General features: G+C 37.1%; 1 protein-coding gene across 8 annotated transcripts in view; it reads right to left on the reverse strand.

The window, feature by feature from the left end:
- Window positions 1–27,669, reverse strand: part of LOC105101197 (zinc finger protein 14 homolog) — a 97,170-nt gene that overhangs the window by 12,235 nt on the left and 57,266 nt on the right. For 3 of the 8 annotated variants that reach the window (XM_064489620.1, XM_064489619.1, XM_064489618.1), the window contains one exon: window positions 25,447–27,631. In XM_064489620.1, coding sequence (XP_064345690.1) covers window positions 26,274–27,631 — 1,358 coding nt within the window. In that variant the 3' untranslated portion in view covers window positions 25,447–26,273. Of the gene's footprint in view, window positions 1–353; window positions 453–1,551; window positions 1,679–4,012; window positions 4,100–8,246; window positions 8,345–8,551; window positions 8,885–25,446; window positions 27,632–27,669 lie in introns of those variants that run through there. The other 5 variants (XM_064489615.1, XM_064489614.1, XM_064489617.1 and 2 more) reach the window with 5 other exon arrangements.

The raw sequence follows: 27,669 nt of genomic DNA on the forward strand, positions 1-27,669 counted from the left end.
GGATCTCTTCCAGAACTCAGCTTTAAGCTTTATGAATTCTACTTCTTTTTCTATTTGGTTGATTTCAGCTCTTATATTTATTATCATCTTTTTTTTCTTCTACTGAGAACAGTTTCTCTCTTTGAAATGGGAGAAAAATATGAGAGCTGTAATCAAGGCCAGCAGGAAGCTCCCCTGCTGGCCCAGGCTTAAAAGATTTTAATTTGCTTCCCAGGCCTCAGGTCTCTCCTCCACAGGCCATGGGATTTTAAAGAGAGATCCCTAACAACATCTCAAGGGCATGTCTCTATCTTAACAAGCTTGGCCACTACCTATAGTAATGACTTCCCCATGCCTGCTCAGCCCTCACTCACCACGGTGGAGTCTTCTTGTCCCTTCCCTGACAACCATCCAGGGCTCCTTCCCTTCATCCAATAAGGTAATCTCATCTGGTTTAGAAACGGAAGGTCCTGCTTAAAAGATAATGTAACACGCAATGATAAGCCCCGAAGTCCTTAGGTTCTGATTTGGTTAAATTTATAATAAACTATAGATCAAAACAACACTTTATAAGTCCTAAGAGCAAAGAAATGCAAGCAAGCTGAAGGACACTCATTAGGGTAACCTCAGGGCCACAAGGAATAGACACCAGATGGTTAAGAACAGGCCTTAAAACAACTTAAACTCATACCAGCCCTGTTGAGAGGCAGTCATAAGTAATGGTTGTGAAAACAGACTATGGATCCAGACTGCCTGAGTTCAAATCCTGCCTTTGTTGTTGTGTTACTGCAACAAATTATTAACCTTTAGTGCCCAAGTTTTCTCCTCTGAAATGAGGATAACAGTACATTTTTCACAGAGTTGTTATGAGGATTAATTAATAATGTACAATGCTCAGAATAGTACCTAAGTACAAACATATGCAGTTATATGCATATATACACATATTATTTGTGTGCATTAGCTATTAATTTCTATTGTTATCAATTTGCTGAGAGGAGAATAAGAGGCTTCCTGAGACATCCTCAGATCCTTACTAGGATATTCATTTAATGTTAAATGCAAAGCTCTTAGATTTTAACTTTCAACCACAAAGCAAGCAGAATTGACTATGTCTGTTATAGCAAACAGAATGCATTTACTCGAGTTTTAAATGAACTTTGTGGATCCACCTCATATTATACAAGTTCTACAGTGCCTCTGGTTTTTAAGGAGACTCAGCAGCCCTGTGTCTAGGTATCCCCTTGGCAGGTGAATTAGAAGTCAATCCTGAGCTCAAATACCATACGAAATCTGGCTTCTTAGACAGTGCTTCTGTTGGAAACAACCCAGAATTCAAACCTCGCCCCTTGGATACTAAGGAAACAAGGAAATAACAGAGCCTGAAGGAAGTCTGAAGGGCTTAGCAAGATGAGAGTGATGAAATATTAGAAGGAAGGGCCTATTTCCAACCTAACAAAGCTTAAACCATTCCTTTGGAACAGAAAGAAACATTTTTATCTAGTTTCTCAAAACATAGTCCTGAAATTGACAGTAGAGAAAGTCAATATAATTTGGGATAAACAGCCTTACCCAGTGAGATGAAGTTGCTATAATTCTCCCACATCACATCCCTATATAAGTCCCTCTGGGCTGAGTCCAGGAACTCCCATTCTTCCTGTGAGAAGTCTATGGCCACATCCCTGAATGTTACTGAACCCTGAAAAAATAAAACTCATATTACTTATGAAAATAAATATTTTTTAAATGGAAAGAGAGGAGATCAAGGACTGCATTGCAGAGAGGGAGCACAGAGCAAGCCAAAAAGGTAGGGCTGAAAATTTGTAACATGCATAAGAGACAGTCAGAAAATCAGTTATCACTGAAGCAGAGTGCTACATGTCTTGAACAGTCCTGTGGCTGTGGAGATTAAATTTTTACCCAAAAATAATATCTGGAAAGGAATAAAATAATCAAAAAAAAAATCCCAATTAAATGAAACAGTGCTCACAAGCCTTCTGCAAGCTGTGTCTCTACCACAAATTCTTAAGAAACATGAGGTCTTCTACTTTCTTTTCCCTTTAGTGATCATGAAAAAATAGTGATAAAAATTTCTCCCAAATGTACTAAGAAAATAGACTCAAGTTCATTACAAAGTTTCAGTGCTCACCTTCTACATTACGTATCACTTACGCATATGGGTGACCTTCTTACTCCATCCACCACCCCTCACTGAACACTTAACACTCATTGTCAGATCTCTGGAGCCTTGAGAAGGTATCAAGGCAGCTCAAGAAATTTTAGGCCTCACAAGGCGTCAGTTATATAACTATCTAATCCACCCAATCCTAAACTCCTTACTTACTGTAAGATCTCAACACATGCAGGGACTAAAGCCACCCAGTGCTAAATCTCATCTTACATACTTAAAAAAACTCAGGTCTGTGGAGTTCAACTAGCTTCACATTTCCCCCCAGTACAGAATTACAGCACACACATGATATCTTTGGCTTTAGTATTTTCATTGTCTCGTTCACTGAATTTTTCTTTTCATTTGCTTTGTTTCTTTCTCCACAATTTCCTTCAATACTTTTCTGACTTTTTAGGGGTTCATTTTCCAAAACGACAAAAACAGAGGCAAAATGCATTATGAAAATATGTTTCCAACATGACAGAACGTGAGGGCAGGAATGGCTCACACTCAGTGTGGTGCTGATGCCTCCCTTATCACCAGCTGCACCAGATATACACGCCCCCTTCAATGACACCTGCGTGCGCTGCAAAACATCTCCAGGTGCTTCTGAGGGTCTAGTAACTGTATCTGGAATCTAACAAGACATCCTGCACTTTTTTTGTAATTTAGTTTTTTTTTTTTTTTGGTGGGGGGAGGTAATTAGGTTTGTTTGTTTGTTTGTTTATTATTTTTATAGGAAGTACTGGGGATTGAACCCAGGACCTCATGCATGCTAAGCATGCGCTCTACCACTTGAGCTATACCTCCCTCCACAAACTGCATTTTTATTTGTTTGTATAAAAAAAAAGTTGCAGTGGGGAGGGTATAGCTCAAGTGGTAGAGCATATGCTTAGCATACACAAGGTCCTGGGTTCAATCCTCAGGAAAGCCTCTAAAAATAAACAAATAAACCTAATTACCTCTCCCCCCCAAAATAAAATAAAATAAAATTTTAAAAAGTTGCTTTCATCTACACAATTTCACTTACATAAAGTTCTAAAAATAGGCAAAATTAATGTACGATGTTTGAAGTTGTGATAGTGATTACATTTTGACTGAGGGGGGAGAGAGTGACTGAAAGGGGGGATGCTAGTAGTATCTTCCTTCTTGACCTGGGTGCTGATAGCATAGATGTACTCAACTTATGAAAATTCACTCAGCTGCACACTCCAAGTATGTTATATGTTAATGCAAACTTCAAAAAAATTTTTAAAAGATGTCAAATTGTGTACTGGGGATATATATTTTTCCTATATAAAGCAAGACCAAAAATCACTGTACTCAGAGAAATATGTTTTCTCTGATGTCTAAGTATTAAAATCAAAAGCTGAGGGTATAGCTCAGTGGTAGAGAGCTTGCTTAGCATGCATGAGGTCCTGGGTTCAATCTTCAGTACCTCCATTAAAATAACAAATAAGAAAATAAATAAAAACCTAATTACCTCCCCCGAAAGTCAATAAACAAACAAACAAACAAATAAAATAAAGGTATAACACTTCAAAAAAAAAATCAAAAGCTGTCCTACAGGAAAAATGTTAACGGGGGGATATTCTGCACAGAATACCTGCATTTTCTCAAGGCATTTCACTTTTGCGCTCTTGTGGTTCTTGACAGATTCTGTGGACATGACATGGTCCACATTAGTGGAAAAAAGGAAAAAGAGGACACTGGGTTGTCAGTCCCTACCCCTCCCAGGAATGAGAGGAACTGCAGTGGGTGCTTGGATGGAGCTCTGCTAAAGAGGAAGTTTCAGGATAAGGAATGTATACATGGCCGAGAAACTGGCAACATTTCAAAAAGGAGGAAGAAGTATCAACTTACGTGGGCCATTGTTTTGAACTTTAAGAACTGGTCAGTCCTTTTTAAGACTTCCCTGCTGGAGAACTTCAGAGTCCAGATAAGACAGATCTGGAAGAAGAAAAAGCAGGCATGAGACCAGATGTGCCTCAGAGTTCCCCAAATGACTTATGTTAGATGAGCTTTTTTCTCTTCCCTTCCTGCTTCTAAACTTTTCCTCACCACTGTCCCCACACCCAAACTGGAAGAGAGTACAGGGAGTCTGAAGAAACCCAAGCCCCGATAAACCTCAGCTGAACAATGATGATCTTGGTGTCAAAGCCCAGATACTTCAATGGGAGGGTTTCTGGCCAGTTCTCTATCAGGCAGTGTTGATCTGTCCTGACACTGGATTCCTAGGTCTTGTCCTGAGCAGCTCCTCCTCTCTCTGGTACAATTTTTCAGGGCTGAGAAAGAGCCACACCATCCACACAGAGCCTGCTATGAGCCCCCAAGATCCTGCCTGAACTGTCTAAACACAAAGACTGAAAACCACACAGATTGAGCCTGGCAGCTCCTGCCGCTGTAAAGGTGCACTGGCCTTCCCCCATCCAGGACAACTCACTACTCTGTTTCCCAGTCAGAACCCTTCACACTGTGACGTCCTTTGCCACCCCCTCTCTTTCAGTAGAGGACTCATGATCGCTGTAGTCAGTCAACAACAAACATGCGTTGATGGCAGCTTTATGTACATCACCCATTGACCCTCAGCACTGTTCTGAAAGGTAGTTCCTCTCTCCTTCCAATGGTTCCGAAAACTAAACCTACTATATTGCCACACAGTGTAAGTGGGAATTATGTTCAATTTCTTGTAATAACATATAATGGGAAAAAAATCTGAAAAAATACATATATGTATGCAAAAATTTTTAAATAAATGCAAGAACAAGAAAGAGAGAGAGAAAGAGAAAGAAAGACAGACAGACAGAAAGAAAGAAACCGATGTTCGGGGTCAACTCATTTGCCCAAATTCACAGTTTTTACGTGGCAGAGCTTTGTTTTGGAGTATCCACATGTCTCTAACTGAAAAGCCATCTTTCAGCTTTGGCTTTTGCCTCTGAAAGCTAGGATGCCTATTTCACTGAGAGAGACCTGAGCAAGGGCAATTCACTGACAAATAGAAACTAACCTTTCAAAAGATACTAGATGTCACTACTAATTAATGAAATGTGTGAAAGCAACCAAAAGGTATCTTTTTACAGTGACTAGACTGGGAAATCAAAAGACTGGTGACATGCTGTATTAGTATTAGTAAGGCACAGGGAAGTGGATACCAGGTTGGTCCAAATTTAGAACTACGTGAAATGGCATTTAAACCCTGTAACCCTGTAAACCAGAAACTCTACTTCCGAGACAAAAGGAATTATTTGCACATAAAGCTGTTTGCAGAGGTATGCTGACAGATATGGTTTATAAGGGAAAAAAAGCTAAAAAGAATCAAACTGAGGAATGATTCTAAAAACTTGTTGAAAACCATGCAGAGTAAAAAATGATGTTGCCCTATTTTTGATGAAATGGGCAAAGTCAGTATGCTAAAAACAAATTAAAAAAAACAAAAAATGGCATAAATGAACTTATTTACAAAACAGAAACAGACTCACAGATACAAAATACAAATTTATGGTTACCAATGGGGAAGGGGTAGGGGAGGGATAAACTAGGAATTAGGGATTAGCAGACACAAACTACTAATACATAAAACAGATAAACAACAAGCACCTTTGTTTAGCACAGGGAACTATACTGAGTATCTTGTAATAATCTATAATGAAATAATATGATAAAAGAAAAAATATATAAATATGTAACTGAATCACTATGCTGTACACCGGAAACTAACACAGCATTGTAAATCAACTATACTTCAATTAAAACAACAACAAAACCAAAACATACCCCTCAAATACCAGGATGTGTGGCATTAAACCATCTTGACAGAAAAAAAATAACACATATGTCTACAAGGACTAGTTAAAATGTTTCCCGTGAGAGCCCACGACAGTTGCCACTATATTAAACATAGTGTGACTCCACGCACATAAATATTCCAAAGGTTAAGGTTTTCCCAGTTCAAGTTTTCTTTCAGTCTTCTGTTGAACTGAGAAAAAAAAGCTCAGGATACTCTAAAAACAGCTGTTGTTTTTTCCTGAGTGGCTTTTCCTCTGTTCCTTAGCTTCTGTCTCATGAACGAACTCTATGATTTAATCTGCCCATGAATGTTAGATTACCACCTAGAAAAGAGCAACAAAAAGTCCCTGACTGATGTCTCTGAAACCCTGGTGGCAGTCTCTTGACTGCTTCCTTTCAGAGAGTCCTGACAAATGGGATTATTTTGCTTCTGAACCAATCCTTTGGGCTAAGATGTCTAATGAAGCCCTCCAGCTGCTATTAGATCTTCCTGTCCTATTAGTCTCACTTTGCATGTAACATCATTAAAATAAAAATTGTCAGGCATAAACCTTACTGTATGAAATCCACTTACCTCCACAGGGACCCCAAAGCTTCAGCATAATCTGGACAAAATTTAACAGTGCTTGCTGTCATCAGATTAATATCTCCTCCCTCGTGACAGATTACTGAGTAAGGCAGGGAGGATTTTTTTTAAGCATACCTATGACGAGATTTGGTATACTGTTGTAACTACTACCATCGGCTTTGCTGTCAGACTTCCAGGATATAAATCTCAACTCCCGCAGCTATTAACTGTGTGATCCTGGAATGTTACTTAGTTTTTCTGCCTTCGATTCCCCCCTATATAAAATGGTGATAATTATAGACTCTATCTCAGAGCATCATTATGAGTATTAAATAAGACACTACATATAATAACTCACTAAAGTAGGAAATATTTAATAAAAGTCAGCTGTATCAGTGAAGATGAACATCACTACATAGTCTTCTTTCCACAATTATTTTAAAAATTCTCTTCTTTTTTCTTCCACAAAAAATTTGAACTTCTCAGCCCTGCTCTTCCTTATAACGCTAACTAATAAATTTCAAAGCTTCAAGTTGATAGGCAATTCCTCTTGATTAACAACAAGGTTATTGTGTTGTAGTGTCTGATTCCAACTAAATGTAATCTCAAAAAATCACAGCCTAAAATAAATCTGCATGAAGTTTACTTGCAGACCATCCAAATTATAAGAAAGCAGTAGCTCACAGGAGGAATTAAATGTTCGTGTCAATAGCCACTGGACCGGAGAGGATACTGGAGGTGGGGGTGGGGGTCTCTCTCCTCACCCTCCCCATCACTCGCTGGGAAGCAAGAACAAAGCACCAGGTCCAATGGACAGGATATTTCGGGTGTTAAAGCCTAACGAGCTGAAGACTGCCTGGAACAAGCCTGTACAGTCTAACAAAATAAGATTTATTGACTCAAGAGAGGGAGGAAATTCCACAGGAACGGTTGGAATGTGATGGAGGAGAAGGGTAAGAAAAGCTCTTTTGTAAAGAGTTGTGTGCCAACCGAAGGATTTTGAGGAAGTGGGGAACAATCCTGGAATGACGGCCGTTTCTGAGGTAAGAATATGAGAGGCAGGGATTAACTGGACACTGAGGGCTATCAGGGAAGCGAGGGTAATTTAGCAATTAGGTTACCCCAGTAATAAAATAAAAATAGCAAGGCGGGCCCAGAGCATCATTGGTGAGAAAGCTGTAGTGTTTCCAAGAGGGAGTCATTACGGCATTTTACAATTGCCGCATGACCTGGGCAGAAATAATGTTTTCTATTAACTATACAGCTGGCTTTATCTGTCTTTTTTCCTCCCAATCTGACTAATGGCAGGGCTGCTTTTTCTCTTTTCAATCCGACCTGATTTTCACTCTTTCACAGTAGAAACAAATGTTCCCAAGTCCAGAAAAAAAATTAAAATTACATTTCATGGAACAAAGAGGAAACAAAAACGCATCATTATACGTATGTGTGTGTGTACCATATCATATATGTATGTATGAATCCTCCCCTTTTTCTCTCCAATCCTAAAGACCTGCAGGTTGGAGGACGGAGACGGGAATGTCGACGCATGGAGCCTTTCCGGAGCTCAGCCCGGCCAGGCTGAGGACACACCCCCGCTATCACGCTTGCTCCCACCAGCCGCCACACACATAACCCGAGGAAGCAAGAGGGAGCCTGGGGTGAAGCTGACCCTCCGTGGTATCAGAGAATGGACAGAGGACAAAGGCCAGAGCCGGAATCTGTCTCCGAGTTCAGGAGAGCTACCTTGGGAGGGAGCTCTGGTTAAGCGGTGGTTCTGGGAGCTGTTGTTCTTTTCAAGGCTGCGCCTTTTTGTTAGGGGCCTTCACTGTGGGGTTCATAAATCTAACTCGGAGCCATTCTGGGCCGCTTCATCTGCGCGGCCCTGAAGCAGGAGGGCAGAGGACGCATCAGGGTACCCAGTGTCCAGTCAGCGTCACAAGCTACAAGGTCCCTGCATGCAGCCCGGTACACACAGAGGCCCGCGCCAGGCCCGCGCCGCCCCCGCGCCGCCCCCGCGCCCATTTCCTCCATGCACGCGACCAACTCACCTCTCCGAGCCGACACCAGCGAGGAAGCCGGAAGGAAACTAGGTGCAGGGACATCTGGGACATGTAGTCCCCGGTAGGGAGGGCCTGGTCATCGCCCCAGAGGGCTGCGCGGAATGCGCAAGCGCAGGCGCTGGCGCTCGGAGCCAGAGCGCGCGGCGGCCTTCCGGGCTTGGCGATGGTCGGGCGGGGAAGGGCTTCCAGCCTGCCGCGGACTGAACGTGGCACGCTCTGCGATCTCGGGTTTGTGTTGTGGTTGAGGAATCCCTAATAGAGCTTAGAGAGAAGTCTTGGCACCAAAGGGCGCTTAATATATGTACTAGGCACATGGCAAGTGCTCAGTATATATACCCAAGCAGGACATGGGTATACATCAAGTCTCAGTATCTCCATAACCCTAGCAGAACATGGACACACGGAGGTTGCTCGCGCTCTCGCTCCCTCTGTCCCTCTCTTCCTCCTCTCTTAGGATTTTCTTCCTGCCTTCCTCTTGGCGCTTGTGGAAGTATAGTTCTATCTTTTTAAAAAATCTATTAAGGTGGTTGATATTGTCGTTCAGAAGTTCTTTATCCTGATTTTTAAAAATCTAGGTCTTGTAATTACTGAGAAGTGTGTCTATTTCTATTTTCCTTTTAGTTCTACCAGGTTTTGCTTCAGGTATTCTCAAGCTCTGTTAAGTGCAAGCATTTAACATTGTCTTCCTGAGGAGGAGGACTGAAAAGTGAACATTAGAGGGGGTGTTTTCAGAAATCTCTCAGATGTCTCCTAATTGGTCCTGCCCTGAGTTCGTTCAGGAAGGAAACAGGATAAGCCCACCAGGAACCACACTGCAGCATACTCCCCATCTTGACTTTTTTATGTATTAGTTAGTAGATGGAAGAATTTTTCTTCTCTCAAGAATATCAGACTTTAGAAATTATTTGAAAATATCTAGGCTAATCTTAAGTCTCATTTTGCGAACAGTAGAATGTATATGAAGTAGGAGATACATGAAAACTATGATTGTGGATTTATCTATTTCTACCTTTAGTTAGTTCAGTTTTTGCTTCATGTATTTTGAAGTTCTGTTACTATAGAATGTGCACATTTTAAGATTGTGTCTTCCCAATGAATTGACCCTTCTGTTATGAAACATTTCTCTGTCTTGTCTTGACATCTGTTTTGTCTAATATTTGTACAGTCACTCAAGTGTTCTTGTACTTACAGTGTGCACGGTATATCTTGTTCCACCTTTTTTCCTTGCACCCGTATGTGAGTATATTTAATACACATTTCTAGTAGACAGCATGTAGTTTGGGTTTCACATTTTTAATCCATTGTGGCAGTCTCTGGCTTTTCATTGAAATATTTAATCAATTTATATTGATGTTATTATTAATTTGGTTGGATTTGTGTTTACTATTTTGTTGATTTCTATTTGCCACATTAAAATTTAATAATTTCTCCTTTCCTGCCTTTTTTGGGGGGAGGTGTTCAGTTTTTTCTGATACATTTGAATTCTCCTGTTGGCTCTTCACCTACACCTCTATGGATCTCGTCAAAGGTTGCCCTAGGGATTAGATATATATTCTTTATTTAACATAGTCTAACCTTGAATTAATGGAGTTAATATTGTACCACTTCATGTAAAATATAAGAACCTGTAACAATATCATTTCATTTGCATTCCCTATTCTTTGCCCTACTATTGTCACATCTATTATATCAGCTACGTACCTTATAAAACCCACCATACCATGTTCCATTATTTTGCTTTAGTCATGTTTTAATAACATTTAGAAAAGAAATCAAATTTTATAATTACCCACGTATTTTCCATTTCTGATGCTCTTTTCTTGCTGTTGGTCTTTTCTCCTGTGTCATCTAATGTCAGTTCCCTTCAACCTGAAGAACTTCCTTTAGCATTTTCTGTACTGTAGTTATGCTGGTTATGATCTAAATGTTCATTTATCTGAAAATATCTTCATTATAAAAGGATATTTTTCTCTGGAGATAGAATTCTAGAATTCACATTTTTTTCTTTAGTACTTTAAAGATGTTATTCCATTGTCTTTTGGCTTTGGTTGTTTCTGATTAAGTCAACATTATTCATGTTTTGGCTTCCCAATATGTTATTATTGTTTTTTTGTATCTGATTACAGGATTTTCTATTTATCAGAATTGAGGGATTTGGGTCATAGTTTCTGTTCTACCACATTCTATCAATCCTCTCATTCTAGGGCTCTGTTTACAAGCAGTAGGTCACTTAATATTGTTCCATAAAAATCTTTTTTCCTTTTTCCAATCTTTTTCTTTTTTGTACTTCAGAGTAGATAATTATTATTGATCTATCATGGAGATCACTGACAATTTATTTCTTCTGATGCCTCCCATCTGTTCTTATACTCATTCAGTGAAATGTTTGTTTCAGTTTTTTCAGTTATAAAACTCTCATCCCCATTTATTTTTTATCCTTTCCATTTTCTGCTGAATTTCCTCTCCATTAATTCATGATGGCCATATTTTCCATTAAGGCAACAAACATTTATACTACTTCCTAATTAATTCCAATATCTGGATCATCTCAAGTTCTGTTTCCATTGGTTGCGTTTTTCCTGCTTATGGATCACATTTTCCTGCTTTTTTTTTTTTTTGAATGACTAGTAATTTTTTTAATTGTATGTGGTACATTGTGGGTGCTATGTTGTTGAGAGTTTATATTTTGTTATCTTACTTTAAAGAGTACTAATTTTTTTTTTTTTTTTTTTTAGCAGCCAGTTAATATACAGGCAGATCAGTTTAATCTCTTCAAGGCCTATTTTAAAGCTTTCTTCCCTTAGATCTACAGTAGCCTTTGCTTTAGGACTAGCATAACCCTACCCTTGAGTTGTGGCCTTTTTAGGGTGTCAGCTGACTACCAGGATATTCAGAAGTGTCTGTCCACTCTGAATGTTTGGAATTTTCTCTCTCCCAACACTGTATGACTTCTAGAATCTTTGTTGAGGTCTTAGCTCCCCAAAGCTGGTCTCTGCTAGGCTTTATGGAGTCTCTCCCTGTATGTGCACAGCTTAGTATTAATTAAAAATTTAAGGAGATCCCTATGCGAGGAGTTATGCGGCTCCTTCTTTGCAGAAAACTATTGTCTTGACCCTACCCTACAAATTCCAGCCACTTAGCATCCCCAAACTCTATTCTTAGCCTCTACAGCCCAATGAGACTCTGAGTTTACTTGAGCTATACCACTGCATATCATATTCCGGACAGTAGCCCTAGGCAGAAAGCAGAGACAATCATGGGCTTCATGTTCTTCTCTTCTATCAGTGATCATAGTCCTGCTGCCTGTTGTCCAGTGTTTGAAAACCATTGCCTCATATTTTGCCCAGTAAACTAATGATTGTTTTTGGCAAGAAAACCAGCCTGATATCAGTTACTCCATCATGGTCAGGAGCTAATTTAAATGTTTTAATCCCTGGAATCCATACCTCTTTTGGATTTCTAGTTCACTAGGAGTGTTGGTTGGAGACCGAACCACCATCCTGTGCTAGTTCATAATCTTAAGCAAGTGAATTAATTAAGTTCTTAGCACATTTGACCTGTCTAGCATTTAGGAATACACTGCTTTTATTACAGTGCTTATGATGTACTTGACTGGATTCAAGAAAAAGAATCTGCAGTTTCATGCATCTCAGTGGAAAAGTGAAACCATCCTGCAATGATTGTATTTTACTTTTGTTAATTTACGATAGCTTCATTTTTCTTTTATTGTAATGATATAATTAGGCTTTTGGTACCACCCTGTCTTTAGGTGTTACTTTTAGAATGTTAATGCTTTCTTATAGTCACATTTAACTGAAACAAAAGTCCTTCAAAATCTATTCACCAAATACTTATCACACCATAGGTCAGGCAATATTATGCGTCAGGTATATTAATTAATAAGTAAAATCACACAATAAAACCAGTTACTACCCTCAATGAGCTCACAGCCAAGAACTGAAAAATGACTATTTTGATATAATGTGTTAACTACAAAATTGGACTGACAAGACTGACTTGATCAGGACTCTTGTACTCACCATATCATCAGCAGCATCTCACCCAGTTCCTGGAAAATATCAAGTGCTTAAATGTATGAAAAATGAACACATGGAGACACTAGGGTGTAAAAATCTCCTTTTAAGGTTTGAGTATATAGTATAACCAACTATTGGGTGAGAATGTTTACATAGACAATTCAGATATCAGTTTGTTCCATTGAGTACAGCAGATATTTCTTTTTTTTTTTTCAGCAGATATTTCTTGATTACTTTGGTAACACTGGTAGATTCTGGGCATAAAAATTACAGAAGGAGATTATACTCGTATAGCATTAAGTGCAATAATCAAGTTAAGTACAGGATGCAAGAGAATTCAAATGATGGATAAATGGCTTCTAGACCTTATGTTTGAAGTGAATCTTAAAGGACAAGTATGATTTTATTTCAAGAGACATATATATTCCAACCAAAACTATGGAGTTATATAAAAAGATAATGTTTGGAGACCTCATATTACTGATTTCAAGACTTCTATAATGTCACAGCAATCAAAACAGCATGGTATCAGTAAAAGACTACATACAATATCAGTGGAACAGAGGAGAGAGCCCAGCAATAGACCCACACAAACAGAGTCAATTAATCTTTGACAAAGGAGTAAAGGAAATGCAATGGAGAAAGGATAACCTTTTCAACAAATGGTGCAGAACAACTGGATGCCCATATACAAAAAGAACAAAAAGCAAAATAACACAAAACCTTAACACAGACCTTACACTTTACACAGAAATAAACTAAAAATGGATCATAGCCCTAAGCATATAACACAAAACTATAAAACTTTAAGAAAAAAAATAAGAGAAAATCTGTGGGACTTTGGGATGGTCGATGAGTTTTTATATACAACAAAAGCATAATCAGTTAAAGTTAAAGAAAAAAATCAGTAAGTTAGACCTTATTGAAAATAAAAAACCACTTGGGTGAAAGACACAAAGAGAATGAAAAAACAAGCCATAGACTGGAAGAAAACATTTGCAAATACTTATCTAATGAAAGATTTGTATCCAGAATATATTTTTTAAAATCTTAAAACTCAACAATAAGAAAATAACCCATTTTAAAAATTGGCAAAAGCTTTGAGCATACACCTCACCAAAGAAGATCTACAGATGGCAAATAAGGATATGAAAATATTCTCAACATCATTTGTCATTGGGGAATTGCTAATTAAAACAGCAGTGAGATATCACTACTATCTTAGTCTGGGCTGCTACAACAAGTTAGGATAGACTGGGTGGCTTAAACAACAAGTATTTATTTCTCACAGTTCTGGAGGCTAGCTGGCAGATCAAGATCAAGGTGCAGGCAGCTTCGGTATTTGGTGAAAGCTGGCTTCCTGGATTGCAGATGGTCATCTTGTCTCATCTTCACATGACAGAGAGCAGAGAGAGGAGAAGCAAGCGCTCCTGTCTCACATGGGTACTAGTCTGAAAAAGGCTACATACTCTATGATTCCATTTATATGACATTCTGAAAAAGGCAAACTATAAAGACATAAAACAGTTCACTGATTGCCAGAGGGTTAGGGATTTGGGAGAGTTGAACATGTGAAGCACAGGGACTTTTTTGGAGTGGTGAAACTATTCTGCATGTTACAGTAGTAGTGGATATATAACACTATGCGTTTGTCTAAATCCACAGATCATCACAGCAAAATAGTGAACTTTAATGTTTACATGTTAAAAAAATTCATTTAGGAAGTTGATACTGAGGGATCTTAGGATGGGATTTAGACAATGACAAAATAATCCAACTGTATTAAAAATGTATGATAAACCTCACTGAAGAGTATGGGTGGGGGGAAAGAGGCTGACCTAAGTAACTTTGGGAATGAGTAAAAACTGTAAGTCTAAAGACAAATGCACATAAATGGTGTATGGGTAAACAATTTTGAAACCACTACATGTACATGGATATTAACAAATAAATCAATGGATGAAAGACAATGAAAGCTAGGTTCCTCAGTCTTGGAATAGGAGGTTCCAGACCACCAAGGGGGAAGGTAAGAGGGTCCTGGTTACCAACTATGTGTGTGTAGGGTTTTCCACACACCACCAAGCAATTTTTGGACATCAGGTAGACATACAGTTCAACTCACTTCTGATACTATCTACCCAGAGATAGCACCAGCCTGGCTCCATCAGCAACAAGTTCTCATCCTTAGGTGCTTTCCAAAGGTCACTTCCTTAACATAACAAAACACACCTTTATCACTCTCATCACCTAGGAAATTTTGAGCGTTTTAGGAGCTCAGTGCCAGGAATGGAGGGTAAGACCAAATATATATATATATCTTATTATAAATAACAATATCACACTATAATGAAAAAGAGTATAAAAAGGAATATGTATGTATATATGTATAACTGAATCACTATGTAGTACACCAGAAATTAGCCCAACATTGTAAACCGATTATACTTCAATTAAAAAAATAATAAAAGTTAAAAAAAATCACAATATCACAGAAGGCAAAATGAACTATTTGTTATTGGATTAGAGTCAGACAAATCAATATGAATTCATATTTGGCTTAATATATATGAACACACTCATATATAAATAATTATAGATTTGTATATATACTTAGGTTAGTACACACAAATATATTTTCTAGCTCTGTCTGCTGAGAGGGCTTAGAAGCAATCCCTGTGCCCAGCTCTTCGTTTCTAATACCATTCAACAATGAAAGAAGTGTGAAATGTTAAATAAAATGGAGTCACTTACGTCAAGGGGTTTTAAAATGGAGCCAGAAGGCCATTAGGAGGTGGACCTTATGTACATCCTCACCAGACAGAACCAGAACTTTTGAACTGGGCCAAACCACAAATATGCCAAGGACTCTTCAAGAACACATGCAATTTGTCACAGAAATGTACTTTTTCCTCCTACTGGTGATAGCCTTACACTCAAGTTTAGCCAAAACTAGCTTCTGCCTCCAACTCCAATTAAGAGTCTGTAAACCAAGCCCCTGAATTTTACTCCCTAGTTAGTGGGACACCGTTTGGGTTGCTACTAGAATCTGTGTGCCTCCAATTGCAATTCTTTGATCCAAAATAATCATTTTTTTTTTTTTTTTTGCTTGATTATTGCCTCCTAGGTTTATTTAGGTTGACAGGAACCAGAGCTCCTTGGAGAAATGGCTGATTCTAGGGTTGGGCAGGAAATACACAAGACGAGCCTGGGATGTCTTGTAGTACCGGAAAGTAAAGGAAGTGCTCAAAAAACAAAATGATGGGGGGGGGGGTATGTCAAAGGGACACAGGAGCCAACTGAAAGAGCTCACAATAGCCAAAGCAGGAACAATTTAAGAAACATAAACAAAAACATAAAAACATGGTATTGGATTATAACCCAAAGTAGAAAACAAATATCCATGAATCCATCCTGACACGAAATAAATGGTTGAATAAATAAATGGGGGAGAATGAACAAACCTCCCATACAGAATAATTCTAAATAATTTGTGTGGACTACCCCCCCTCAAGTAGTCGGAGCATTACTCCCCATCCCTAAAGTGTGGGCTGTGCATAGTGACTTCCTTCCAAAGAGTGTAGCATGGAAAGAGGGGAAGAGTAATTGCACAGTGGAGAAATCTGGAAAACACTACCTGAGCTAGGTATTCAAGGTTAATAGCATCACTGATAAGTTATGTTGTTAGCATGTACCTCTAACATGATGTTAAGAATGGCAGTTAATGTGGTCTTCCTCCCTCAAGATTCAAACCCCCAGTCTAACTAGGAGAAAAACATTAGATAATCACAAATTCAGGGACATTCTATAAAATGACTGACGAGTACTCCTCAAAACTGTCAAGTACATTAACAACTAGGAAACTCTGAGAAACTGTCACAGTCTTGAGGAGCACAAACAAGGACATAGAAGACTAAATGTGATGTGGTATCCTAGATTGGATTCTGGAACAGAAAAGCATTATGTAAAAACTAAGGAAATTTGACCAGAGTATGGGCTTTAGTTAATAATAATATACAAACGTACCACAGTAATGTAAGATGTTAACAAAAGGGGAAACGGGGTGCTCATTATTTGGGAACTCTGAACTATTTCTGCAACTTTTCTGTAAATCTAAAACCATTCTAAAAGAAAAGGCTTATTTAAAATAAAGTATGAGTCTATAGAACAAGATAATGGGTACAGGAAACTTGCATTTGACCTTTTAAATTAAGAAATAACAAAATGACGCTGTACACCAGAAATTGACACAACATTGTAAACTGACTATACTTCAATAAATAAATATAAATATAAATATAAATATAAATATAAATATAAATATAAATATACACACACACAAAAGTAACAGATGAAAAGTGAGATTTATATGATACTGGAGTGTTTTAAGGATCCCCATGGTAGAAAAGTGGCCGGAGCTTAGAACAAAGCCTTTAAAACTCAATTAGGCCTCTGTATCTCCCACCCTACCTCAGTCTCCATTCACTGAAACACTAGAAAAAAAAGTATGCGTAAAACCAGATTAAGCTTTTTTTTTTTTTTTTAAACCAATCTGCTTTCATGGAGATTAAACTCATGAAGTAAATAACTCAATAGCTTGGCTGAAGAGTAGAACTGTAAATAAGTGGAAGAGTGACTGTAACAATAGAAAAATCAAGATTAGAGTTTCTCCCAAAATTCTGTACAAAATAATAAAAATGGAAAACATGACAGAAAATGATTATGTGAAAGGCAGTGCCAGAAATTGTAATATCAGTTCTAATAGGAAGTATAGAAGGAGAAACCAATAATAAGGAAGAAAAGGAAATTTTAAGAAAAGAAAAAGACAAAAAAAATTTCTTGGAGGTAAAAAAAGACAAATTTTCAAGTAAAAATTATGAAAGCTAAAATTTTAAGTACTCTTTCTTTCTTTTTACCGGGCCTAGTTTTAAGAATGTTACATGAATTTATTATTCCTCCTAACAGCCTCATCATGTGGGTACTATTTTGATCCTCATGCGACAGACACAGAAACAGAGAGGTGACGAAACCTGTCCAACATCACAGAGCAATTAATGAAGGAGGCAAAATGCAAGCTTGTTTTCTTCATTATTTAAATTTTTTATTTTGAAGTAATATCAAATGTAGGGAAAAGCTGCAAGAACAGCACAAAGAATTCCTGTATACTCTTCGTATAGATTTTTATAAATGCTAACATTTACTGCATTTATTTTATGATTCTATTTTCTTCCTGAACAATTAGAATTTAATTCAGAAGTCAGTTGCACACATAAGGCTCCTTTACCCCTGAATGCTTCAGTGTACACATCCCAAATGCAAAGGCACTCTCTCCCATAATCTCCATAATTACGACACTCAAAATTATGAAATTTATACTGAAACAGTACTTTTAGTATTTACCTTATTCAAATTCACAATTGTTCCAATAAAGCCATTATAGAAAACAATTTTTCTGGTCCAGGGTCATGTGTTACACTTAATTGCCATGTCTCTTTAGTCCCCTTAACCTGAAACAATTCCTCAAGCTTTGTCTTTCTTGACCTTGACATTTTTGACTAGTACAGGCCAGTTATTCTATAGAACCATTGCTCAATTTGCATTTTTCTGTTATTTCTTTATGATTAGATTCTGGTTATGCTCTTTGGCAGGAATATCACAGGAGGTGTTCTGTTCTTCTCAGTGCATTGTAACAGGAGGTACCAGATGTCATTTTGTGCCACACTGGTTATGTTCACTTCGATTACTGGTAAAGGTGGTGTCTGCCAGGTTTCTTCACTGTAATGTTACTGTTTTTCCCTTTGTAATTAATACTGGTGCGGAGAGACTTTAAGATGTTATCAAACTGTTTCTCATCAAATTTTCACCCACTTGTTTTAGCATACATTGATGATTCTTACCAGAATCAATTACTGTGATGGTTGATTGATGGTGATTTTGTAATTTCACTGTTCTTTCTACACTAATAAGTCAGCATTCTACTATAAAGCATGTTTCATAAATTTTTATCTCAGTCACTGATTCAATGATTTTACTCAATCTGCTACTGTCTTGAGCTATTTTCATGCTCATATTGTCCAGATTTGGCCAGTGAGAACTCCAGACTGACACTGTGACCTTTTGACATAGTTCAATCATTTTTTTTTTAACACTTCCTTACTTTCTGCCCCTACAAAATGTTCCAAACCTCATCCTGTGCTTTCTCTGCTCAGTTTTTTAATGCTATTTGTCTGAGGAGCCCTGATTCCTTGGATCTGGGTGCTGGTTATTCTCATTGCTACTGGGATATAATTGCTTCTATGTCCTCTCTGCTACGGGGACATACATAACACACACAGAAATATATGTATTTCTATATTTACCTATTTTTAAAAAGCATGACTTTGTAGTAATACTTCAAGCTGCAATCCAATTCCACAGGGTTCATTGTAACCTCCTCTTCTCCATGTTGTAACTCCTTACTCCAGCAATGATAAACTTGGCTCCTGTTATATTTACCTACTCCCATATTACAGTTACTTTTTTGACTATTTTAGAATACATGAAGAAGCAGTTTCAGAATTGCTAATCCATATCATTGTGTAAATCAATCCTACTAACTAGAGTTAATTATTCATTTCCAGGTGTTTTTTTTGTTTTTCCTTTCTGTTTTTAGCCTGTGGGAATATGGTCAAATTGTCCTCAAAAGTTGCTTGCATTAGTCTTTTTTTCCCCTTTAATGTGAAGGAAATGTTTATTTTTGCTTATATTCCAATTTAGGGTCTCTCTTCTGTTACTGACTTTTAAAATCTGTAAAATATTAACATGGTCCCCAAAGTAAAAACTACAGAAAAATATAGAAGAAATGTCACTTCCCTTATCCTTTCCTGTACTAAAATTCCCCTATACATTTGGGTCTAATTATGGAATTTTGTTGTATTCCACTGGTCTGTTCATGCAGGAATATCACATTGCTTTGATTATAGGGAATTTATAGTATTTTTAATTATCTGGTTGGACTAGTACCCCTTTGTACTTTTTCTTTTTCAGTGTTAGCCTGGCTAACACATAAAACCTGTATTGCAACCACTATGGATAATGTATATCCTTCAGATGAAAAGATCGATTGAATTGTCCACCTCCAGTAAAATTCTCCTTCCCAGTATCCTTTTTCTTCACGAGGCTTATCAATGTCTGAAGTTATCTTAGTTAGGTATTCTCTGGTTGTCTGCTTTCCAGATTCTCCTGGAGACTGGGGATCTTGTCTTTAATATTCATTAGCATATCATCAACAGGCAGAGCACACCGTGGCACACTGCAGGTATACACGCTGCATGCAGTTTTTTCATTAGTTACTCTGGTGGGGGCAGTCATATCACACTGTGGTTTTCATTCTTCCATTTTCTTGATAATTAATGAACTTGAGCGCCTTCTGATGTCTTTATTGGCTACCTGAATATCCATTTTTTGGAATGCTTATTTGAGTTTTTCCCCATATCCTATTTGATTGTTTGCCATTTATTGATCTGTAGTGGTCCTTTATATACTCTGGATGAATTCTTGGTCAAATATATGTATTGTGAATATATTCTCCCACTCTGTGGCTTCTCTTTTCATTTTCTTAACGGTGTCTTTTGGTGAAACAGATCTTTAAATTTAATATAGTAAAATTTACTATTTTTTTCTTCACACGGGTAGTGATTTTGTGTTAAGAAATCTTGGCTGACCCAAGGCTAGAAAGATATTCTATGTTTTCTTCTAAAGGTTTTGTTTTATCTTCTACAATTACATCATTAACATATCTGGAATTGATTTATGTGAAGTATAAGGTACGAGCCTAGATTAATTATTATCAATATGGATATGCCATTGACCCAGTGCTACTTATTGAAAAGACCATCACCTCCTCTGCAACCACACTGCAAAGGAACCTTTGTCATAAATCAGATGACCACATATATGTAGGTCTATTACAGGGCTCTTTATTTTGTTCTACTGGTCTACTTGTTCATTTCACATCAATATATTGCCTTAATGACCAAAGTATACCTTATCACATTAGCAAATTCAAGAAGAAAAATATATCAATGTGGCAAAAGGCATCTGACAATACTTAGCAGGCATTTTTAATAAAGTTCAATAGGGACTGAAAGAAACAAGTGAACCACACAATGTCTGTTAACCTCAAACATAGAGCAAACATTATATTAAGTGATTTCCATTAAGCTGGGAAAAACAATTAGATGCCTGCTATCACCATGAATCCTAAATCTGGTTCTGGAAATTGTTTCTACTGCAATAATAATAAAATAATCACTATAAGTACTCAAGAAAAATATCACATCTGTTTGCAGCTCACATAACTAATTGCCTAAAAAAATCAAGTCTGGTAAAAAAAAAATTTAAAAGGTTATTGGGTAATAATGAAAGCTGTAACTGCATCCATAAAGTTTTAATATAACAATATTACAATAAATACAGAAATAAGCCACAATCTGGGAGAAGCTAAGTCCATCATTCTACTAGGTTTACTATCTAGAATGTTATGTTTAAGAATCCCACGATTTTTATATGAATGTTTTCTAAAAAAGGAATATGGGCAATATATATGAATTGGCAAGCTACAGTACTTAGCAATAAACAGATGTGAAAAGATGCTCAACTCACTATTTACCAGGAAGATATTAAAGCACATACCAGAAGTGAGGATAAAAGGAAGTAACATTTCACTGGTTGAAGGAGTTGTAAACTGGCGACATAATGATGTTCTCCTCTTCCACAGCAGTATGTACTGAGGTTGAAAGTGAACATGATCCGCGACTTACCAATCTGATCTTTTGATAAATACCTCAGAGAAACCCTGCTTATGTGCAGCAAAAAACTCAAATATTCACTAAGAAATTTTTCAGTGAGAAATTATATCTAACTTAAATATTGACCAATAAAAGGCCTAAATACATATGATGTATTCATACAAAGAATAGGGCCAGGGGGGTTCTATTCTGTTGAAGAGCATCATATTAAATCCAAAAAAAGCAAACAGCTGATGAGTCACTTTCCTCACCACACAGATAACCATACACCTACCATAATGCTGACATCGCCATCCTCGAAGCCACTTCTTTTTGGTTACAGCAACATCTTCTAAAGTGGAATTACATCTGCAGTAGGAAATGGCAATGGGGGCTCTATAGTGAAGTATGAGATACACTGGGTTAGATAAAAATGAAACTTTTTTGATAGTCTTTTGATAAGCACTAGTGTGAGTTTTTCCCCCCAAGAAATATAGAATACAGAGCTCTCTCATGCTTGTTTGACCACAAAGTCATTTTCTTCAAGAACCACTAAGTACTGGTGTTTTGAGGAACATACTTTAAGAAATTCTGAGTTAATGCACTGTCCTCAGAAGACTTCTGTTAACAAGAAAATGTTACCAGGGAGGAAAAACACATTGACCTACTAGCAAAAACTAATTTTATCATAGCACTTAAAATACTTGTAGGTATTACAATTTTGTGTAAACATTGTGTACTACTCACAAATTAAAAGCAATTTGACATCATGAGTGGGAAAGACGTACTGTTCTAGATGGTGAATGATTATTCAGTGACTTCTGCCCAATCTGCCCACTCTGAGCAAAATGGACTTTAAAGGCACAAGTCAATGTATGACAGTAACACTAATCTGGTTGAAAACAAAGTGTTGTGGCAATACTAATTTTTCTTCTGTGGAAGGTAGTAATTTTTAAGTACTAAATACCTATTTTTCACTTATTTGTTCATTCTTTTTATAAAATTGATGAGGTTAAAATAAATGAGAATTAAGAAGAGAAATAACCTAAAAGACACTGGGGCTAGATCAGGTCATTTTCCCCAACATTGTTACATTGCTTAAGTTAGAAACCTAAAATCTTGGTACCTAATAATCACAACAGGTCAGGCCCCTGGATGTTCCTGCTAAATCATTTTATGTTTTATAATTGTTTTATTAGACTATTGAGTTCAATGTACTGAATTTTATTTGGAATGTCTGCATGTATCTTAAATGGTCTAGATTTTGCTTTTTAGGAATATCCTCATCTAATTTTATTATTGGGATATTTGCCTTATAGAATAATCTGGTAAAATTTTGTTAGAAGTTACCTGTTCTTTAAAATTTTATTGGTGTAAAACTATTGAGTCTAGTTTCTAAAAAACAAGAGCATAACTACATACATTTTCCCTTTGTTTGCAGATCTCATAGATTATAAATCTAAAATCTATAAATTATAAATTAAAATATAAAATAAATAAAATATAATATCTATGCTTGGTCAGATCTATAGTATCTTAGTCAACTTGGATCATTTAGGTTTCCCTAGATAACTCATCCTCTATATTTTTACTCATATTGAAATGCATATATAGTAATACATCTATAAATTAAAAAAATTTTAAATCTCCTTGATATATGTAGCTATTTTACTATTCCCATACATAATGCTATAACTGAATCATCTTTTTTTCCTCAATAATAACTACCAATTCTATATTGGTATAAAATCTACTGTTTTATTAACTATTCGATTTTTACTTTTTTATTTTGGGGGGAAGTAATTAGGCAATTTTACTTTTTAAAATTGTATTTTTACTTTTATTGTATGAGTTACTTCCTGTTGCTTATCTTAATTAAAAAAACATTTTCTGAGTTTTTTTTTTTTTTCAACACACTTATCAATTGCCTGTTGTGTGGCAGGCACTGTAGATGTGGGGACAGAGTAGTGAACCTTCTCTATCCAGGTTTTCTAAATGCATTAATATTAATTTTCTACTAAGTAGAGCTTTGGTGACTTCCCACAAATTCTTATTTGTAGGCATCACATTATTATTTATCACTAAGCGGTCTAAAATTTCAGATTTTCTACTTTAAAAAAGCTATATTATGGAAGTTTTCAAATATATGCAAAGGTAGTAAGAATAGTACAATGAACCCTATGTACCCATTATCCAGCTTCACCACTTAGCAATATTTTGCCAATCTTGTTTCATCTATCCTTCTCACTTTTTTTCTTCAGTATTATAAAGCAAATTTAAAAAGTACACGACAATTTCATCCTTGAATATTACACTACAGATCTCTAACACGTAAGGATTTATACACACATACAAACCCCACAACCATGTCATCATGTCTAACGAATGAATAATAATTATTTAATATAATTTAATACCCATTCTAAGTTTACCTTTTTAAAATAATGGAAAAATTTTTTTCATTTATTTGTCCAAATCAGGATTGTACTAACTGTATTTTCTTATTTTCTGTATTTTTGATGCTCAGACATTTGGGGACTTGATCTTGGAGCGACTACCCCTCCCAGGGATAGCAAATTCCTTGGCAAATGACTCCCCTGTGACCATGCGTTGTGATATACAAACCAATCAATCCAAAGTCCACACCCCAAAATATCTCCTTTAACAAACTCTCACATACCAAGCCAATATTCCTCCTAGCCTAAATCACCCCAGGGCCAAGTACTGGACAACTAAAGACCACTCCTGTATCAGAGCTCAACAAAACTGTTCAAACTAACCAGTCCTAAACTTGCTCGGGGGACCTACCTGGCACCATGTGCCTATTCCCTGCTGGGAAAACTTCAGTAAAGGTTCTGAGTCACACCCTCTCCCACCTGTGCCTCCTAACAGGACCAGGTGCTTCCTCCATGTGGACCTGTGTGCATGCAGTGCCTCCTGTTTCTTCTAGAAATCTTCCAATATAAGCTTCTTCCTTCGTGACAGTCATTTCCACATCTGTGTGTCTTACCGCACCTGATTAAGACAAATCCTGGGTACATTTTAACAAAAGGATGTCAACACATTCCACACACTATTTAATTCATATGTCTCTTAAGTCTCTATAAATTCTATTTCTAATGTCTTGATATATATTGGTTAAGAAACAAGGCTTTTTAGTCTGTGAAATTTCCCACACTCTGGATTTGGTTGTTTGCTTCTTTGTGTCATTACTTTGTTCATTTATTCCCTAAGTTTCCTGTAAACTGGTAGATTTAGAGACTAAATTACACTTCTGGATCAGTATTTTGGGCAAGAATACTCCACAGGTAGTATACATCCATTGCATTATGTCAAGATAAGCACACAGCCTCACTGATTTAATTTAGAGATGTTAATATAGATTAGTGGGTTGTCATTCTGCTCTATCCATCAAAAGCTTCCTATAATCTTTCACCTAATGGATGGTCTTCACATTCATCGTTATCACCAAGATCTATTATTTCATAAATAACAAGTGTGATTTTTTTGATTCCTTTGATCTTTATTAGCCAGAATTCTCTAATAAAGAACTTTCTTTCACCAGCTTTTGGTTGTCTTGAAACATAGTTTCATAAAGGAAAAGTAAGATAAAAGCTACATTTTCCCCATTTCCTTATTAATAAATGCCCTAATATGCTCTGTAGCTGACCAATACATTTGGTCAGAAAAAAGAAGCAGCTATCAAAGACTATAGTAATCATGACAAAAGGACACAGGATCCAAATTGAGGGGATTCCCACTCATCAAAGACAGGACAATGTAAGCATTAAAAAAAAAGGCGACAATGGATTTTAAAAAATCACTCCAGGTTTTATAATACAGGTGGATTTGTAATTTCCAAATAGTTTTTTTTATCTTATCCTTTGTTAATTTTAAATTTATACTGAGGTCAGAGAGTATAGATTGTAGAGTATCTTTTTTATGAACTGAAAAAGAACATCTTTTACTATTTTAACAAGAGTAAATTACCTGACGTTCAATAAGGGATGAGTGTTGGCGGAAGGCATTTCTATGTTCACTGTGCCCTTAGTCTTTCATATGAGTTTTCAAGAGAGTAATATTCATGATGATAATAATAAACCAAAATTTAATGGCTTAAAACAACAACCATTTTATTGTATCCCATGATTTTGCAGGTCAGGAATTTGGGCAGGGGCTCAGTTGGTCCATTTTTCTCCTCTGTATGGCATCAACTGAGGTCAGTCAGTGCATTCAGCTGATGCCTGGTCTGGAGGATCCACAATTATTTCACTCAAATGTCTGGTGTCTCGGTGGGCATGTCTGGAAGACTGGGCATAGCAGAGTGCCTCTCCCTCTGCCTCTCTGTGTAGTTGCAGGGCCTTTCCATGTGGTCTCTTCAGCAGAGTAGCCTGACCAGGTCAGGATCTGATGTTGACAGAGTAGTCCAAGAAATGAGGCAAAATCTGCCAGTCCAGAAATTAGCACAGCAGTACTTCCACGACTCTACTGGTCAAAGCAGTCACAGTCTGCCCAGATTCAAGCGGGGAAAGGATATGGATTCCACCTCTTGATGGGAGGCGTGTCAAAGAATTTGCGGCAATCTTTGCTCTGCCACCGTGTTATATTGTTTTATAAATGAAGAAATTATAACCAGAGCAGTTAAGCACCTTGTTCAATATAATACAGGTATGAAAGTGATGGGATAGAGATGATAAGTGTCTTTCCCACATCTGTTATATTAATAGGGTTAGTTTTTAGAATGAATGTGAAGATTTTCAGGTTTGAGTGAGGGTGGGATATATTAAATTAACATATCCTTTTAACACTACAAACTCCCTTATACCCAGTCAGGTGCATGTATGAAGCACAAGGGACTAATTACTACATTCACAGATTGTTCTACAGCACAAGACTGAAAAGGCTTTCTTATATTTTTACATTATGAATTTTCAGATGATGAGTAAGATGTGAATGTTGTCTAAAGGCCTTCTTACATTCCTTACATTCATAGGGTTTCTCACCGGAATGAATTCTCAGATGTTGAATAAGAGATGAATTAAGTCTAAAGGCCTTCCTACATTCCTTACATTCAAAGGGTTTTTCACCAGTATGAATGCTCTGATGTAGAGTAAGTTTTTGGCGCAGTCTAAAGGCCTTTCCGCATTCCTTACATTTATACGGCTTCTCACCAATGTGAATACTCTGATGTTGTGTAAGTTGTGAGAGCAGTCTAAAGGCCTTCCCGCATTCCTTACAGTCATAGGGTTTAACACCAATATGAATACTCTGATGTGAAATAAGTTGTGAGTAACGACTAAAGGCCTTCCAGCATTCTTTACATTCATAAGGTTTCTCACCAGTGTGAATTCTGTGATGAAGAATAAGATGATAACCACGACTAAAAGTCTTTCCACATTCCTTACATTCATAGGGTTTCTCACCAGTATGAATTCTCTGGTGGAGGGTCAGCTGTTGCCGCACTCTGAAGGCCTTGCCACATTCTTTACATTCATAGGGTTTCTCGCCAGTGTGAAGTTTGTGATGTACTCTAAGGCCAGAGCCACACAGAAAGGCCTTTCCACATTCTTTACATTCATAGAGTTTGTCAGCAATATTAAGCTTCTGATGTCGAGTAAGGTGTGCATACTGTCTAAAGGCCTTCCCACATTCTGTACATACGTAGGGCTTCTCACCAGTATGAATCCTCTGATGGAGAGTAAGTTGTCCACGAACTCTGAACGCCTTCCCACATTCTTTACATTCATAGGGTTTCTCACCAATATGAATTTTCTGATGTACTCTAAGGTCTGGGCCACATATGAAAGATTCTCCACATTCCTTGCACTCATAGAGTTTTTCACCAGAATGAAGTCTCTGATGTCGAGTAAGATGTGCAGTCTGTCTAAAGGCCATCCCACATTCCTTACATTCATAGGGCTTTTCACCAGTATGAATTCTGTGATGAAAAGTAAGTTGTTGGCGTACTCTAAAGGCCTTTCCACATTCCTTACATTCATAGGGTTTCTCAACAAAATGAATTCTCTGACGTGAAGTAAGAGATGTGCGTTTTTGGTAAGAGGACACTTTTTGAGATGCAATTTTCACTTGACCGAAATAATCCTCTTGTCCTTCAAATTTTCTTTTGGACTCCCAATCATTTTTTAAACTAAGGCTCTTAAGGCCACAGTTTTTAATTCTTTCCATTATCTTCCACTGGGTTAAGTTCATTTCATAAACACCATTTTCTGAAGATAACTTCTTGGTCTCATACCTGGTTTCCAAATCTGACAGAAAACAAGAGAGCGAACATGCAGTTTTCTTT

Source organism: Camelus dromedarius, chromosome 9 (genome assembly GCF_036321535.1).
Source record: "Camelus dromedarius isolate mCamDro1 chromosome 9, mCamDro1.pat, whole genome shotgun sequence".
In the NCBI taxonomy this organism is placed as follows: domain Eukaryota; kingdom Metazoa; phylum Chordata; class Mammalia; order Artiodactyla; family Camelidae; genus Camelus; species Camelus dromedarius.